This window comes from Arvicanthis niloticus, chromosome 10 (assembly GCF_011762505.2).
Source record: "Arvicanthis niloticus isolate mArvNil1 chromosome 10, mArvNil1.pat.X, whole genome shotgun sequence".
Classification (NCBI taxonomy): Eukaryota; Metazoa; Chordata; class Mammalia; order Rodentia; family Muridae; genus Arvicanthis; species Arvicanthis niloticus.
In genome coordinates this window covers 23,518,301-23,535,746 of record NC_047667.1, presented here as the reverse complement: position 1 = coordinate 23,535,746, position 17,446 = coordinate 23,518,301, and the positions used below count along the sequence as shown (strand labels likewise).

At 44.8% G+C, this 17,446-nt stretch overlaps 1 protein-coding gene across 1 annotated transcript; it reads right to left on the bottom strand.

Moving 5' to 3' along the window:
- Positions 1 to 519: 519 nt before the first annotated feature.
- Positions 520 to 6,275, bottom strand: Cyb5r1 (cytochrome b5 reductase 1). The gene is made up of 9 exons (XM_034513533.2): positions 6,126 to 6,275; positions 5,717 to 5,866; positions 5,500 to 5,572; positions 5,008 to 5,114; positions 4,404 to 4,533; positions 3,452 to 3,535; positions 2,225 to 2,310; positions 1,271 to 1,370; positions 520 to 953 (listed from the first exon to the last, which is right to left on the bottom strand). The coding sequence occupies exons 1-9, from the start codon at positions 6,138 to 6,140 to the stop codon at positions 781 to 783; spliced, it is 918 nt and encodes a 305-aa protein (XP_034369424.1). The 5' UTR covers positions 6,141 to 6,275; the 3' UTR covers positions 520 to 780.
- Positions 6,276 to 17,446: the final 11,171 nt, after the last annotated feature.

Genomic DNA, 17,446 nt, shown 5'->3' with positions numbered 1-17,446 from the left:
GTCTGGTGACAGCTCACATTTCAGCATATGGCACAACTCCTAAGAAGCTCTTCAAAACACCCAGGAGATTCTGTGCTGGGAGCCCTTCCCTTCCAATGTCCTTAGGCATTAGGAGACAAGGACCCCAGGCACAATGACTCCTTGAGATCATCAGGGCCTCAGCTCCATTTATTTGAACAGCCAGATAGATACTCCTTATATAAGCAGCAATCTTAAGTTGTGGGTAACCATTTCACTCCAGCTTGGGCAGGGGCTGACACACACACACACACACATACACACACACGTATGTCAGCCTCCTTTCTCTGAGGTTTAGAATTCAGGAAAATAATTCCTTTCCTACAGTTTCTGTAGAACTGTGTCTATAAGCCCACTCAATCTGTACTCATACAAGTAGTGGATGAGGTGCTGAATATGGAGCAAAATGTATTGCCCAGGCCATTCATTTCCTCACAGACACAGAGGTGCCCATGATGCTCTCAAAATCTAGGCAGCCTTATAACAAATGTACATGCTCCCTTCTTTCTGGCCCTAGAGACTGCTCCTTGAGCCTCATCTGGACCTTTTATTGTAAGGAGATTAGGCTAAAGGAAGCTTCGAGGGAGTGATTTAGCTTTGACCTGCATCTACCATAGCTGAGGGAGTGTTGTTTCTGCAAGCATCCAGATTCTGGGATGACAAAGGCTGATGCTCTCAGCAAAGATCCTAGGCCTCTTGGCGTTCAAGAATTGACTAGGGACAACTGCACACATGAGATCAGTTAGGGCGGCTTCTCAATGCTCAGTAGGTGAATCGCATCTTTTGTGAATAGCCCAGCTTATCCAGGTTAGGGTGGCAGGCCAGCTGGACCATAGGTGGTGGCCCGCAGAGCAGCAGCAGGACATCTTCTGCTGGGGCGGGCAGGTGCTCCTGGATCATGTCAGCAGTAACAAAGCCCTTGCTGTATGTCCAGTCTGGAGGATAGGGAAGAGAATACGACATGTGCTTCGGGGCTATAGCAGCAAGGGAGTGTGCTGCCTGCAGGACAGACTCTTGGGAAGACCCGGAAGGGACCCTGAGAAGGCCTCAGGCTGGAATAGCAACTACAGCCGCATCCCTGCCACCCACCTGAAAACAGGATCCTGATGCAGCAGGATCAATTTGTGCACCTGGATTTGGAATTCTGGCAATGTCAGGGGGATCTGTTTTGCTGAAACCAGAACTCACAGAGGGGCAAGGCCTTGATTTTGATAATGAGGGACTATCTAGATATTTAGAAATGGCAAGATACCTTTGGGAGGATAGTCCAGAGTGAACCAGAGCTTAAAGCGATTAGGGTATTGGGCCTGCAGTTCCTCTAGGTCCTCTCGTAGGATTATGTCCTTTTCAGTCTGAAATGCAAATGGGGAAGCAGAAACTTAGAACCCTCAGGTCCATACCAGCAAAGTCTTTTGCTATGACAACCTTTCAACAGAGAAGGAAAGGAATACCAAAGGCATGCTCAAGTTCTAGGGAGAGGCCAGACTTGCAGTATGTTTAGGGTGCTGAGGACCAGGAAGTGGCCTTCATTTTATTCACATTACATTCTTCATTCACATTATAAAGGAATATTTAATATTTGCCCATGAAGGTCCAAGGGCCTACGGTAAGCGTGAGACACCTCCATCTTCTCTCGCTTCTGAGGCTTAACACTAGGTCCTTCCTTTCTCCTTCTTCACTTTTTTTTTTTTTGTTTTAAAGATTCATTCATTTGTTTTAAGTAAGTACACTATCCCTGTCTTCAGACACATCAGAAGAGGGCATCGATCCCATTACAGATGGTTGTGAGCCACCATGTGGTTGCTGGGAACTAAACTCAGGACCTCTGGAAGAGCACTCAGTGATCTTAAGAGCTGAGCCATCTCTCCAGCCCCTCTACTTTACTCACTTTTATTTTACGAGTGTTTTGCCTGCGTGTATATAAATGCATTGCATGAGTGTCTATTGCTCCTGGAGCCCAGAAGAGAGTGGCAGATCTCTTGTAACTGGAGTTAAAGAAAGGTGTAAGCTGCCATTGTGGGGGCTAGAAACCAAATCCTGGTCCTCTCCTTGATCCCCCTCATTCTTTATTGTGATAAAGGATCCTGGATTCACAGAGGGGCTTCTAGATAGATGCTAGAATAGGCGCTGAGCCAGTTCTGTCTGTCTCAGCCCATCTATTCACACAGCCAACTCGAAGTGCTGGCTCTCAGAAAAGCAAACCAACCTGGTTGGCAAAAAGAAGAAAGCACTGGGTTGGATCTTCAGGGACTTTCAAGATGGCCCGGATCAGCTGCAGCATTGGGGTGATTCCTGCATGAGGATACCCCATAGTGAGATGTACTATGCTTTCTCTCTGTGTCGCGCTCCTTCACTGACCAATCCTGTCACCTCAGAGTTTATCATCACACTGTGTGTGTTCTGCTGTAGCCAATCCTCTGACCCCCGCCTGCATGTTCACCAGGACCAACTTTTCTGAACCTTAAGAGTCACATAAGAAGACAGTGTAGAATTCCTTCTAAAGAGTTCATCTAAGGCACTTGCTCTGAGGGTCCCTTGGAGGTAGGCTCTCAAACATTATAGATTCGGCCTGATGATGCATGCCTTTAATTTCTAGCACTTGGGACGCAAAAGCTGTCATATTTCTGTGAGGACAGAGTTCTGAGCCAACCAGAGCTACATAACAAGATCCTGCCTCAAAAACAAACAAACAAACAAAAAAAAAAAAACAAACCAAAACAAAGTCACACATATATTCTTAACGTTCCTTCTGAGTTCTGGAACACTGCTTAGAGAGAGTAAGAGCATGTTCTTCAGAATCAGGCAGAATCAAGTTTGAATCCTGCCTGTGGCCTTTACTAATTAAATAACCCTATAGAAACCAAAGCACTAGCTAGGAATCTCCATTCCCTCATTTGCAGATGGGAAAGGCTCACATTTCACATACCTATTTACAGGGTAGTAGGTATCTAACAGATAGTCCTGCTATATATAGTATTCTTTTTCTTCTGTGCTATCGAGGATTGAACATGCTAGGTAGGTGCTCTCCCATTGTGCTCACTAAACTGTCCAGGCTTGGTTAGAATATTTATGTATGCAGCCCAGGCTGACTCTAAACTTGTGGTCTTCCCGCTTCAAACTCCAATCCCCAGAACTACAGGCCTGCACCACCAGGCCTGGCTTTTTCCTTCTCAGTTATTCATACTTGGTTGACTCTCTCAAAGTCATTAAATCCACTCAGTTTGAGGGAGATCCTCCTGATTTACTGCTCTCCTTCTATGGGTGAATTTTTGTTTCTGTTCTGTCTACTTCTTTACAATTTCAGCTATAGGGGAAGTGTAGGCAGTGCTGGTCCCTAGATTAACGACTTGTCTTCTATTACTAAACCTGAGAAGGAACCTGCAGCGCAAACCCCAAGAGTGCTAAGCAAAAATGTCCCTCAAGCCATACAGACCTGTCCCACCAGCAATCATTCCCAGTTTCTTCGCCACTCGCAGTTCAGGTGGAGATTTTTTGTTAGGCTGAATGTTAAAATTCCCTGGGAATTTTAACAAGTCAAGAGTTAGAGTCAATTCAAAACAGGAACTAAGTAAACAAACAGGAGGAAAGCATGCCCTAGGCTGTTTTAGCAGCTGCTATGAAATCTGATCTTGGGACTTCAGCTTGGGTGGAGGTTAAACAGACCTGGACAATTACTCAGAAAGGACAATGGCGCTGGGCTGTCTGCTTGGACACAGTGGGGGCACAGAAGCCACACCTAAGAGGCCAGTGGTCACTGGGCAGTGGTGGCGCACACCTTTAATCCCAGCACTTGGGAGGCAGAGCCAGGTGGATTTCTGAGTTTGAGGCCAGACTGGTCTATAAAGTGAGTTTCAGGATAGCCAGGGCTACATAGAGAAACCCTGTCTCGAAAAACAAAGACAAACAAACAAACAAACAAACAAAAAAGCCCAGTGATCCCACACAGCCTGGAAGAGTCAGAGCCAGGGAGGGTAAGGGAGGTGTGTGGAACAAAGACCTGTGGCAGAGGATTGCTCCCTGGCAAGGGTGGTAGGCTTGGGGCCAGGGTGAATTTTGTTTCCCTAGTGGTTCAGAGCATCACCAGAGACAAGGCACAGTACCCAGTTGTTTCCTTGGGAACAGTCAAAAAGCTTTCTCTTTTGGTTTTTAGCCAAAGGGAAGAATCTTAGGTGGAGGAAGGAGAGGCATAGGTTTACTTTGGTAATCGCCACAAGGTGAAACCCAGCTTTTCTGTAGCATGGGTGCTTCAGGGGACTTTGCACAGGTACACCCATGCACAAATGCAGATTTTGGTGGGGGATGGGACAGGGAGGTTGAGGATGGGACTGGGCCTGGGGACCTGGAACTGTAGGAACAGGAGAAGGAAGGAAAGGACAGATACTCACCTTTCCCAGCATAACTGAGCAACCCACTGGGCCCCCGGAACTCCACCACATCCCCAATCTTTAAGCTATCCAGGTACTGAGACATCTTCCCTCCTTCAGGAAATTTGGGGTGCACACCTTTCAGATAAACCTGATGAGGCAGGAAGGAAGAAAATGCCACATTTGAGATGTAATGAAAACCAAATCAGAACTTATTACACCCAAAAATCTTTTCTCCCTTCCCTTAGACCCACAAAGAATTCATTACTTCCGATTGTCAGAGGAATCTAGGAACCTTCTAAAAATCCCAGAGTCTCTAGATTCCTTTTCCTTTGGTGTGTGTGTATGCACATGTATGCATGCATGTGTACATGTATGTAATATGTGTGTGTGCTCATCCACAACCTCAGATGTTGGTCTGTGTCTTTCATCTTGTTTGAGACAGGATCTTTCTTGTTCTTGAAAGGTTAGCTTCCCCCAAACTGAGTTTCTGGTAATTCTCAGGTACCCATTTCCAGGAGAGGCATGCTGAGATTTCAACTTTTGCATGGGTCCAAACTGAGACTTGTATGGCAAATACTTTACCCAACAACCCAGCCCCGAGATTTCCTTTCCATACACTTACCTTGATGACAAGGTCTACATAGCCCTGGTCTTCATCACTGGTGACAGGAGTGTAAGGCCTGATGACCAGACTGCCATCAATTCGGGCAGAGAGGTAGACGTGCTTCCCTGGGAACCATGGGGAGAGTTATGTGGGTTCACATAACTGTCCCACAGAGAGGATGCCTCAGCAGTATCTCTTGCCTCCTCCCACCTTTGAAACTCCCTCATCTGTCATCTACTGTCAGGACCTTAGCAGCAGCAGGTGAGCAGAGGATTTGCATAATGGGAAGAAATTTAGTGTTTTCTGGGATATGAGTCAGGTTATAGTAAGTTTTAAGGAAAGAGGGAAAATGACTGGAGGTTAGAGATGCCTAGGGGCACAGAAGCCACACCCTAAAGGAGTGGCCCCTCAACAGGCTGAAGGATTGAGGAAGGGCAACAGGCAAAACATCTTAGCAGTGACTCGCCCTCACAGGATGCCAAGGAGAGAAGCCCACTCCCTTTTCCTTACCCACAGGCAGCCCCAGAATGTGGTGGGCGGTGGGCAGGGCAAAGCGGAACCTCCTGGTGTTGTGGCTCACTGTCTAGAGGATAGATGACAAGATGTTTCATCAAGCAGGTCTGGCCTGCCAAGTCTCTTGGAGCAATCCAACCACCTTGAATGCTAGCCCTCAAACTAGGAGAACTTCGGTCCACTCTCCACCCTAGCCCCCTTCTTCACAACTTACCGTCTTGTCTAGCAATCTCAGCAGGTACTTCTCATCCGGGTCCTGAAGAGTAACCTGCGGCCGGCGGGATCTTCGAACCAAGTAGGTACCCAGAGCCAGGCCGAGCAGAGTAAGCAGCCCCACCCCCAGAGAGGCTAGCAAGACCGGGCTCTGTGGATAGAGGAGGAAGCGTGATCGCCACGCTTAGGAAGAGCCAGGGAGTGGGTGCGGGAGCAGGGGTGGGGATCCTGAGCTCCAGCGAGAAAGCATGCCAAAACCGCAGAAGCGGGCGGAGCAGCGAACCCAGATCGTAACCGGTGCAGCGAGACTCCAGCATCCAAGGTGGGTATAGCACAGCCCCATAGGGCAGACTGCCCAGAACCAGCTGAGGTGGTGACTCCGGGCTCAGGGCACAGAACGAGGGTCTTACCGGCTGGATCCCCATGACCTAGCGCCGCGTACCGCTCCGGTGGGGCGGACAGATCCCACAATGCGCCGCGGGGCGGGCCCGGGGGCGGAGCTCTCCGGGGCGTGGTCTATGGAGGAGGGTCTGACCGAGGCAGGACTAGCGGGACTGTGCCCCGCCTCTTCCCTGCAGACTAGGTGGTCCAAGAGCGTGGGTATCTTGGCAGTCCCAACTCTTTCTTTCTCCTCTCTGCCTCTTAGACCTACCCCAAAGGATGACAGTTTTGTCTGACATGGAGCCAGGCTAATTAGCGTGATGAGAAATCTTCTAGCCAGTTTGAGAGTCTCACGGAAAGTGGAGTGCTGAACTTAAAATATAACAGGAAGCTTTCAGATGGCAGTTCTTGTTTTTTCCCAGCATGCTGCTTTGCCAGACAATTGCAATGCCTAGCAATGTCTCTTTCAGGAAGAGTGTCAGGACAACTTCATTTCCTAGTCAAACAAAACAACTGATTTTGCTTACAGTATTAGTTCATCAGAATCAGTCAGAGTGGTTGGAGAGATGGCTTCGTAGAGAGCTTACTGCTCTTGTGGAGGAGCCTGGCTCGGTTCCCAGCACCTATATAGCCACTTGAGATGGGCACTCAAGTTCTAGGGGTTCTAGTGCCCTCTTCTGGCATCCTCAGGCACTACACACACATGGTGCACATACATAGAACTACAATAGCACTACACAAGAATGTCTCTAGTCCTTAGTGACCTTGTGACCTGAGACAGACAACTTACTCCGTTCCTCTGCATTTGCTTATCAATAGGCGAATATACATCATAATCCTTGGCTCCTTGGGTTATTCTGAGCCCTAGTGAGGTGTTCTCTTATTTAGTGTAATGCCTTTCAAAGAGCAAAACAGTAAATAGATAACAGCTACTACTAGAGCTCAGAAGCCAGCAACTCCATTATGGATACGGAAACTGGAAGTAATAGACATAAGCCACCGGGACCACACGTTTGCCAAGATGACTATGCTGTCTCGCACACACTTCCCAAACAGAGGGATATTTCCTATTTGAGATACAGTGGTGGATGAAAGGTCCATACATGGCACCTTGGTTTTCAGACAACTGTGAGTGATCTAAGAAAGACTTTGTTTTCTTTTTCTGGGCTAGCTGAAAATGTAACTCAGATCTGGCCACATTCTTGTCAGAATTTTCAGAGCAGCTAGAACACCATCTAAGAGAAAGTCAGATTGTGATAGGGTGTGGTTAGTTGCCCATCAATGTACAGAAGGTTGAAAGTGGGAGGGGCTGAGCATTACCAAACTTATAAATCCTTTGATTAACATTTTTTAAAAATTGTATAAAAGCAAAAAGGAAAAGGGGGCTTGGGACAGGGGTTTTCTAGGGAGGGGAAATGGGGAAAGGGGATGGCATCTTAAATGTAAATAAAATAAAATGAAAAAAAAAGAAAGTGGGAGGGGCACAGATCTCTTCCTTTCTTTTTTAATTTTAAATTATTCTCTATTTTATGTGTGTGAATGCCTTGCCTGTGTGTGTGTGTGTGTGTGTGTGTGTGTGTGTGTGTATGTATGTATGTATGTATGTGTATACCTTGTGCCCAAAGAGGTCAGAAGAACCGGAGTTGCAGATGGTTGTAAGTCACCTGGCCATGAATTCATGAGCCTCTTGCCTCTGCCTCTTCAGCATATCCTACTGGTGTGCACCACCACAACCATCCTTCTTCCTTTCTGTTTTGAGAGACCCGAGGGATTATGTTCTGGAGCTTCCCCCACCTTGCTGAAGCTAAGAAGCCATACCCGCTGACCTTTCTACTGCCTGGTTCTGTCAGGTTCTAGGTTCTCCTCCTTCTACTGGGTGGAATGTGGCAGGAGGGAATACTTACAGGGCACACAATTAGAGTTCATCTCCAGGAACCACAGGACCAGGTATGTGAGACTGGCTTAACCTGGATACTGTGTGGTCTCAACTGTCATGTCACATAGACAGGAAAAGCCTTTCAGATAAGTAGACCATAACCACAGAGGGCTGACAAAAACATGCCCAGCCGCCATGGCTTTCAGGCGTTGCAGCCTAATGTCACATATTAACAGCTGTATACCCCACAGGTCATTCTGCAGGTCACTGCTCTGGTGGTGTACCTCTGCTCCCCTTCTCTTCCTCCTCTGAAGGAGCCTTAAAAAGAAACCACTTATGTAGTATGGAAGGGTGAACTGAAGCTTTACTTCACTACCCCCACCCCATCCTACTGGCTTAAAGAATGGTTTGACTCAGCACCTCATGAACCACCCCCCACTTACCTAAAATATCCACAACACTGACTGTGCCGTTTAGTTCTAAAAATGAGGCCCATTAGGCATGGTGGAAAGAGGCTGCTGTGTGACCTGAAGGTCTTTCTGGGCTCAGAGTCTGTGGTCCCCACGATACCATCCAAGAAGATAAATTCCACCTTTCTGGGACTCAGTCATTTGCTCTTTACTCCTCTGAAAGAAGAGATGTATTTCTGGATTTTTATCTAGCTTAATCCCTACCCCCACCCTGTGTGTGTGTATTTCTATGTGCTCACATTTGTACATAGATATATATATACCCATGGGGGTGAGAGGTCAGTCTGTAATATTGCTCCTCAAAAGTCCACCTTGTTCTTTGAGTCAAGGTCTTTCACTGACCAAGACATCCTGATTAGGCCAGACTGACTAGCCAGTGAGTCCTCGTAACTCACATTATATCACCTTCCCTGGTTCTGAGATTGTAAGATTGCCACCACACACAGCTTTTTGTTTGTTTGTTTTTGTTTGTTTTTGTTTTTTTTTTGTTTTTCGAGATAGGGTTTCTCTGTGTAGCCCTGGCTGTCCTGGAACTCACTCTGTAGATCAGGCTGGCCTCGAACTCAGAAATCCGCCTGTCTCTGCCTCCCAAGTGCCGGGATTAAAGGAGTGCACCACCCTGCCCAGCTGCCATACACAGCTTTAAATATTTAAAAAAAAATTTTTTACGTATGTGTATGTGAATGTAATACAGGTGGCACTGGGTCCCCTGGAGGTGGAGTTCTAAGCAGTTGTGAATCACAGGATGTGGTGTTAAGAATCAGACTCAGGTCCTAAGCAAAAAGAGCAGGCATTCTTAACCCTTGAATCATCTCTCCAGCCTCCTACACATAAAGGGGAAAATAGAACATAAAGTGTAATATGAGGAAGAAGTGGACTACGGAGGATGTGTTTCATGGTCTTCAATAGAGAATTAGATACACAAGTCCTGTTGGGGCATCATAGGGTACAAAAAAAGAAATCCTGGTTGTGCTAAGACATGGTCTAGAGACTGGGAAAAGTAACAATGACAAAGCAGTTGACACTTACTGAGCAGGTGCAACATCCCAAGGACCTGCTTTTCACATCTTCCAGGACAATAAGCCACAAGATGGATACTGTATCGGTAATATTCTCCACTTATGACCAGATTGAATGAAATGGAAGATAAACAAATAATTTGCCAAGATCCACTAAGTGTCAAAAAAAAAAAAAAGTCTCCTAGCATATACAGGGGTCTGATCTAGAAGGCTAGCAGCTCTACACTCTCTTAAAATGTATTTCTCTATGCAAATTACATAATATATTCCAAAGTAGGATAGTGTAACAAAGTTTCTTATATCAATCATGAAACTTCAGCAATTGTTAACTCAGGACCAGGCTTGTGTTTTTTTTTTTTTTTTTTTTTTTTAATATATGTCTCCCCAAACACTTTTCTACTCTGAGGTGTGTGTGTGTGGGTGTGTGTGTGCTCGTGAGCACGCGTGCACATGCCCGTTGGAGGCCAGAGTTTGACATCAGGTATCCTCTTCTATACTCTATCATATTTCATTTACTTAATCACTTATGTTTGAGATAGGATCTCTTTAAGTTGCTCTGGCTGTTCCGGAACTCACTGTATAGACTAGGCTGGCCTCAAACTCAGAGATCCATGCACCTCTGCTTCCTGAGTGCTGGGATTAAAATTCCTGAGTTTACTGCTATACCCAACATCTTCCATACTTTTGGGGATGAAGGTCAGTCACTGAACCTGGAGCTCATTGATTGCCTGTACCAGCTGGCTTATAAGCCTCAGGATCTTCTCAACTTCCCTTCCTAAAGCTGAAATAGTAGGTACACACTACCACACCCATCTTGTCCCATGGCTGCAGGTGATCTGAACACAAGCACTTTTCCATTGAGCAGTCCAATTTGCTCAGACCTTCTAGTTTATTTGTCTGTTTGATTGTTTTTCTGTGTGTCCCTGGCTATCTTAAAACTCACTTTGTAGACCAGGTTACCCTTGTGCTCAGAAATCTGCCTTCCTCTGCCTCCCCAATGCTGAGATTAAAGGCGTGTGTGACCACTGCCTGGCTCTTTCCAGTATTAGTTTTAAGCAAACTCTATGTTTATATATATATGTATATATGTATATATATCCTTAAATATTTTAGTGTATACCTTGAAAAGATAAATTCTTAAAAAGAGCCATAATACCACTGTTACAATAAAATAATTGCCAATAATTGCTAATTTTATTTTGTAAGTTGTTATGCATTAAAGTAAGCTTTTGATGTATAGTTGTATGAATTTTAGAGCATGTATTGATTTGCATAATTACCACAATCAAGATATAGGACTAATTTTGTCACCTCCAAAGCTTCCTTGTTTTTTTTTTTTACTTTATAATCTCAATCTTTTGTTCTTTATAGATAGTAACTTTGTGTGTAATGCATATGTTAGTGAGATAGTTATTCAATTCTATATATGTATGTGTGTATATATACATATATGTATACTTTATTTTGTATAAGATAAACACGTAATTATATCTGCCAATTTAAAAAATACAAAACAACTCATTTTGCTGGCAGCATAAGATATTGTTATAGTAATAGTTTATCTTTAAATTTAATTATTATTTATTGTTGTGGGTATGGGGTTTTTTGTCTTCATGTATGTCTGTGCAACTCATGTATACAATGCCCAGGGTGGTCAGAAGAGGGCACCAGATCCCCTAGGACTGGAGTTATAGACAGTTCTGAACTGCCACATGGATGCTGGGAATCAAAGTCTGGGTTCTTTGGAAGAGAAGCTAGTGCCTTTAACCACTGAGACATCTCTCTAGCTCCAATGATTTATCTTTTCTAAAAGATTTCTTTTCATTTCATGTGTATGGTGCCGCATGGAATATAAAGAAAAGTGCAGCTATTCTAGTACTGGCTATGATCTAGTAATGCGGCTTTCCCACCATCAGGCTCTCCATGCTCAACTCACTGTTCTCCCGTGGAGGATCCTACTCACGTTCTCAGCCATCCACCCCTGTAGAGAGCTGCTGTTTCAGTGGCTACACGTTTGCATTTCCAAGATTGGCCCTGGCCACATGTTTCGCCAGATGTAAACATTTAGCTGCGCAGTTGTTAGGCAGATAGGCGTGCCTTAGCCACTGCCAATCCCGAGGCATATTGGGTGGTGAGCGAACAGCCAATCAAAAGTGAATACGTCACTCTAGACTGCACTTAAGCGGGGACCCCTTCCTCAGCGCTCTCGCTCTCTCTCTCTCTCTCTCTCTCTCTCTCTCTCTCTCTCTCTGTCTCTCCCTCCCTCCCTTCCTTCCGCGTCTCTCCACGTTTCTCCACGTGGGTGATAAAGATTAAAAGCCTCGTTTACAGTAACTACCTGTTCTCTGCGTCTCGTGATTTCTCCGCGGACGCAAAAGCGCCAGGGGGGCGCCTTAGATCTGGTGCCGAAACCCGGGTGATTCCACGCGCGGTTTTCCCACGCGGCAGAAATCTATACGCGTTAGTGGAAGAATCCTGAGCTTTGAGGACGGTTAAAAGATTGTGGATGCGGGGTCACCTCCGGAAGGTATGCTTGGGATAGAAACCCTCGTCGCGGGTGGATATTCTCCCATTGCCACCGCAATAGCTAGCTTCTTGTTTGCGTTGCTTTCAGCTATTAGGGCAAGTCAAAAGGTTTCACGAGAGGTCCGTTCCAAGCTATCAGAACCAGAGTGTGTTAGTTTAAGCCGGCGGCAGGCCAAGGAGCCTGGAGAAATGGGGTGCTCAAAGGTAACTAGGACTACTGCAGAGTCCATGGAACCACCGGCAGGTGGGAAAAAGTGGGTGCAAAAGAGAATCCGGCGGACAGAGGAAGCCGGGCGGTGGCGACGCACGCCTTTAATAGTGAAACAAAGGATTTTAAAACCGCGCACAGCCGCGGCCACTGAGACAGAATCGCGCACAGGCGCAACGGCAGCGGTGAAACATGTAGCTGCTTCTCGTGGGAAGGGAAGCCTAAAAAATTGTCTGGGCGCATTTTGCGGCCGGGGAGAGGGTCTTTTTTGTGTTTCTTTCACAGGCGAAAACAATCTAATTCGGCCCGTGGCACATGGCAGTGCGGGCGCGCTCGAGACAGCGGAGCGCGGCCTGGAGCCGCTGGCCCCCCGTGGTGCAGACGCAGCTACAGAAGCGGGAACCTTCTACAGAAGCTACAGAAGCGGGGAAGATCACAAAGAAGGAAGCTGGATTACAAGATCTCGGCTGACTCTCCTGCCATTGTGGCTGAGTATATCGATGTGGGATTTAATAAAATCTTAAATTATTCCAGAGGTTTTTAGTTCAAATTTAAGGTTTTAAATAAAAGCAAAATCTCTCAGTTCAGAACTGCGCCTAAACTGGCAGGCAGGCAGGCAGAGGGAGGTTAAGTACATTTACATTTGAATTAAGACACGCAGGCTACGGCCAGAAGCAGTTTTCGTTCTGAGTCTAAAGACCAGATCCTAACAAGATAACTTATATTCAAAGTTGTTAAAAATAAGATGCCTTAGATTCCTTTAATATGTGTTACAATCATTAGAGAATAAAATTGGCTTTTATCCGAAATTCTCATGAGACAAAAAAGATTGGTTATTAAATTAATCCAAAATAAAGTTCAAATTTAAGTTTTATACAACCTAACTTGTCTTATCCAGCTACCATTTCAATAAATGTTTACATAAAAAATATTTTTATACCATTCCTTTACATTTTTGGTAAAGGTAAAAGGTTTATAGGTAATAAATTTATTCATAATGTTTAAGAGCCCATGAAACAATATTTGTTAAAAAATAATTGCTTCAGAAAATGGGTAATGTTTTATATTTTACATATATGTACAAATTTTGTTGCCTTAATACAAAAAGGATAAGAGGTTAAATCCTTTGGTGTATATTATATTTTACCAGTGGATTTCTCTAAAGAAAATTTTTTCTACAAGCTATCGCTTCAATATAGCGAGCTTTTAAAATTTTTAAAATACTTGTTACTTCAAAAAAGTATTCAAAGACAGTGTCTTTCAATGTTTGAGTCAATTTGACTTTAGAAATAACTCAGCCATTAAGGCTGGACTTAATTTAAAATATAAAGGCTAAACTCCCAGCGGCCACGTGGTGTCTCACAACCATTTGTGGTGAGGATCTAACGCCATCTTCTGGCCTATGAGTGTACATGCAAAGAAAAATAGTTTACTTTAATCTTAAATTACTCTTAATAATTTTTAAAGGTTGTTAAGAGATATTATTTGACTAAAACCTCATTTTAAGCTTACCATAAGAGGATTTAAAACCTCTGTTTAATGTTTTCAAAGAGATACAAGTCCAAAATAAAATCATATATATATTTTCTTGAGTTTATCTTGCTTCAACACAATTTATGTGTTGTAGTCACTGTTTAAATGTTAAAAAAGGGGTATATCTGCCTTTGTCTTGTTAAATATGTTTCATAAAGTACAAAATGTTTCGGCTACAAGATTTAATATCTCTAGCCATTTAAATGACATTAAATTTAATAAGGTGTTTAAAAATACATCTGCACAACCGGTGTTGGTGTGTGTAGACCCTTCATTTTTCCTTATGTTATCCAACCTTCAGAATAATTCTGATATCTTGGATTGTAAAAATGTTACATGCTTTTTAGCACAAGGCTAGAATGGATCACTAGACCTAGCCTTGGTTGTGCATGTGCCTACCTTTGTGCCCATCTCAGTACATCGTTATGGAGACTTAAAATAGACTTTGGTCAATCAGAGAGTTGATTGGCTCTAGCCCATGTGAAGGGGCTCACAGATGTGGCTCAAATAAGCTGTGTCAACAGCCCCACATCCAGGTGTTACACCTCTAAGATTTGTGAATGATGCATTTACTTAAAGCCATGATCTTTCTGCTTATTTAAAAGGAAAGTGAAATGGGAAATTGGACCAGATACAGCAGCCATTGCAAATCCGGATTTCCAGCCTTGATGGAGTGTGGATGGAGCCTGTTTCCCGTGGATATTTTACTTCTTAAAAATAAATTTCTTCTGCCTTTTCTTTCTTTCTTTCTTTCTTTCTTTCTTTCTTTCTTTCTTTCTTTCTAAAGAGCGGGAATAGGCCTGCTTGATATACAGCTCTATGATGTGAATTAGTATTCATAAATGGTTGGTTTGTAAGCTCAAAGCCCAGCAATATAAGTGACAAGGTAGCTTATAGCCTAAGCACTTGCAAACCTTGGAGCAAGCATCCCTCCCTGAAATTTGACGATCTAGGCTAAAAAATAGCCTATGACAGAGACACACTCTCAGTCTATGCACCCCAAGAGCTCAGCTCATTTGCACTGGGTAGATGAGAGGTCTTGTCCAGTCAGCTCTTGCCTAAATAATTGTGGTACCTGATAATAGGTTGACAGCCCTCGCACTCCTGGGAGCTATATATACTCCATTGCACAGGGATGGGTGTCAATTCTCTTTATATTTCCTTAGCCCGTGCACCCAGAGGACTGGTTTCCATGGCACCTGGAAGGGTAAGGAAAAATCTTCGGGCTATAAGCTCTTGATCGCTTACTCCCCCCCAAGATGGAGTTTGCTTGATCGGGTTTGAGTTCGAATCTTATTTGGTACTACATTTAATCGGCAAAAGGCTGTTTCATATTAATAATTTAAACAGGGAGAGATGTAGAGAGCTGCTGTTTCAGTGGCTACACGTTTGAATTTCCAAGATTGGCCCTGGCCACATGTTTCGCCAGATGTAAACATTTAGCTGCGCAGTTGCTAGGCAGATAGGCGTGCCTTAGCCACTGCCAATCCCGAGGCATATTGGGTGGTGAGCGAACAGCCAATCAAAAGTGAATACGTCACTCTAGACTGCACTTAAGCGGGGACCCCTTCCTCAGCGCTCTCGCTCTCTGACTCTCTCTCTCTCTCTCTCTCTCTCTCTCTCTCTCTCTCTCTCCCCTCCCCCCTTCCTTCCGCGTCTCTCCACGTTTCTCCACGTGGGTGATAAAGATTAAAAGCCTCGTTTACAGTAACTACCTGTTCTCTGCGTCTCGTGATTTCTCCGCGGACGCAAAAGCGCCAGGGGGGCGCGTTAGACACCCCCTCTGGTTAGCTGTTCCACATCCCCATAACCCAGTAAAATCAAAACTCTAGAGGCTTGTAATTTATAAGTCAGATTTATATCAGTCAATTCCCAACCCACAAAACATCCACACAATGAACTCAAAGCCAACTGATATTGATATGAACTGCCTACCCAGATAAGACAGATTGTCCTGCAATTATCCATCTCTTATATGATATTCATAGCTAGCTGTGGCTATTTAAAGCCACATAGATCAGGTTCATTTTTCTCTTCCTCCATCTTCCTTCCTTCTCCCTGTGTGTCCCTATCTCCCCTGGCTCTAAAACTCTCAGTCTGCCTTCTTTATCCACTAGAGTCATAGGCTCTAGCCTTATCTTGTGCCTGTCCTCACCTGCATACAGACAGCAATCCACATATGGGTGTTTTGCAAAGGCCACCAAAGGGCATCAGATTCCCTGTAACTGGAGTTCAAAATGGTCGTAAGCCACCATGTGGGTCCTGAGAACTTAACCTGTATCTGCCGAAAAAGTGCTAGGTGCTCTTAACCACTGAACCATCCCTCTGGTGTTTTCCAGTAAAATTAATATATCAATACCAACAGATACCATGAAATACGGAGGAATACATTTTTTAAAACATACTTTTAAATAAATTATTTTATGTGCATTGGTGTTTTGCCTGCATGTATGTCTGAGTGAGGGTATTGGATCCCCTGGAACTGGAGTTACAGATAGTTGTGAGCTGCTATGTGGTTGCTGGGAATTGAAGACTAGTTAGTGTTCTTAACTATTGAGCCACCTTTCTAGTTCCTGAAGAATAAATTTAACAAAGTAGTTACAAAACCTTCACACATACACACACACACAGGCGGGGCGGGGGGAAGAAAGAGAGAGAGAGAGAGAGAGAGAGAGAGAGAGAGAGAGAGAGAGAGAGAGACACTCTCACTATGTAGCCTTGGGTGACCTAGAACTCACCATGTAGCCCAGGTTGGCCTGGAACTTCCTAGAGTGCTGGGGCTGGCTTCCTTCTCTGACCTTAGCCTATCGTCCATCTTCCTGATAGAACGCCTCCGCAGTGTCTGCCATACACTCATGTATATGTCTTCCCCCTCTGCTTCTGCCTCCGTGCACAGGCTCCTGGGGTAAGAGTCTGTCTGTTTACTGACATGTCCTAAGTGCCTTGAACAGTGCAAATAATGAAAGAAGTAAGAAAGGGCTCTGAGAAAAAAAAATGCACAAAAGAAAATGTAATGGCTTCTGCTGCTAAGAGAAGAAGTCAATGCACTCCCTGAACACTAGGGAGCTAGCTGCTTAGCAGACATGCCAGACCTCCCTGGTGAAGCAGACATTCTGAACTTCATGTAGCCACACTTCCCCTTGCCCTCTAGTCCCCGGGGAAGTCTAGTGAGGAATGACTCACTGATCCTTGGGTGGATGCTACACACACACAGAGGACCTGCGTCATGGCTGAGACATGCTAACCTAAGCTCTGATTTTACAAGGGGACCACTGTCAAACTTGCCCAACGTCTGCCTCACAGGGAGACATTACCTTTATTATTCTGGTTAGGGAACAAACAAATCTTCTCTAGGGAGGAAAGAGAATTCTCCCTGAGCTATAATATCACTGGTGAGGTAGCCTCTAAATCTCAGAAGAGGGAGTCATGGTCTTTATAAACAAACCTGCCCTGTGCCCTGGAGAAGACATTAGTTTCTAGGGTTGTTTACAGCCTGGGGGTGGGATGGAGTGGGGTATGGGTATGGGGCGGAAGTTGGAGGTGGCTCAATGGTCAGAGTGTGGACTGCTCTTGCAGAGGACCTAAGTTCAGGTTCTGTTTTCAAGCAGCCATGTCAGGAGGTTCACAAATGCTCTTAATTCTTTTCCAGAGTGATCTGAGGCCTCAGGTCTTTGCTGGGACATGCACTCATGAGAATGTGCTGACACCAATATGCAGA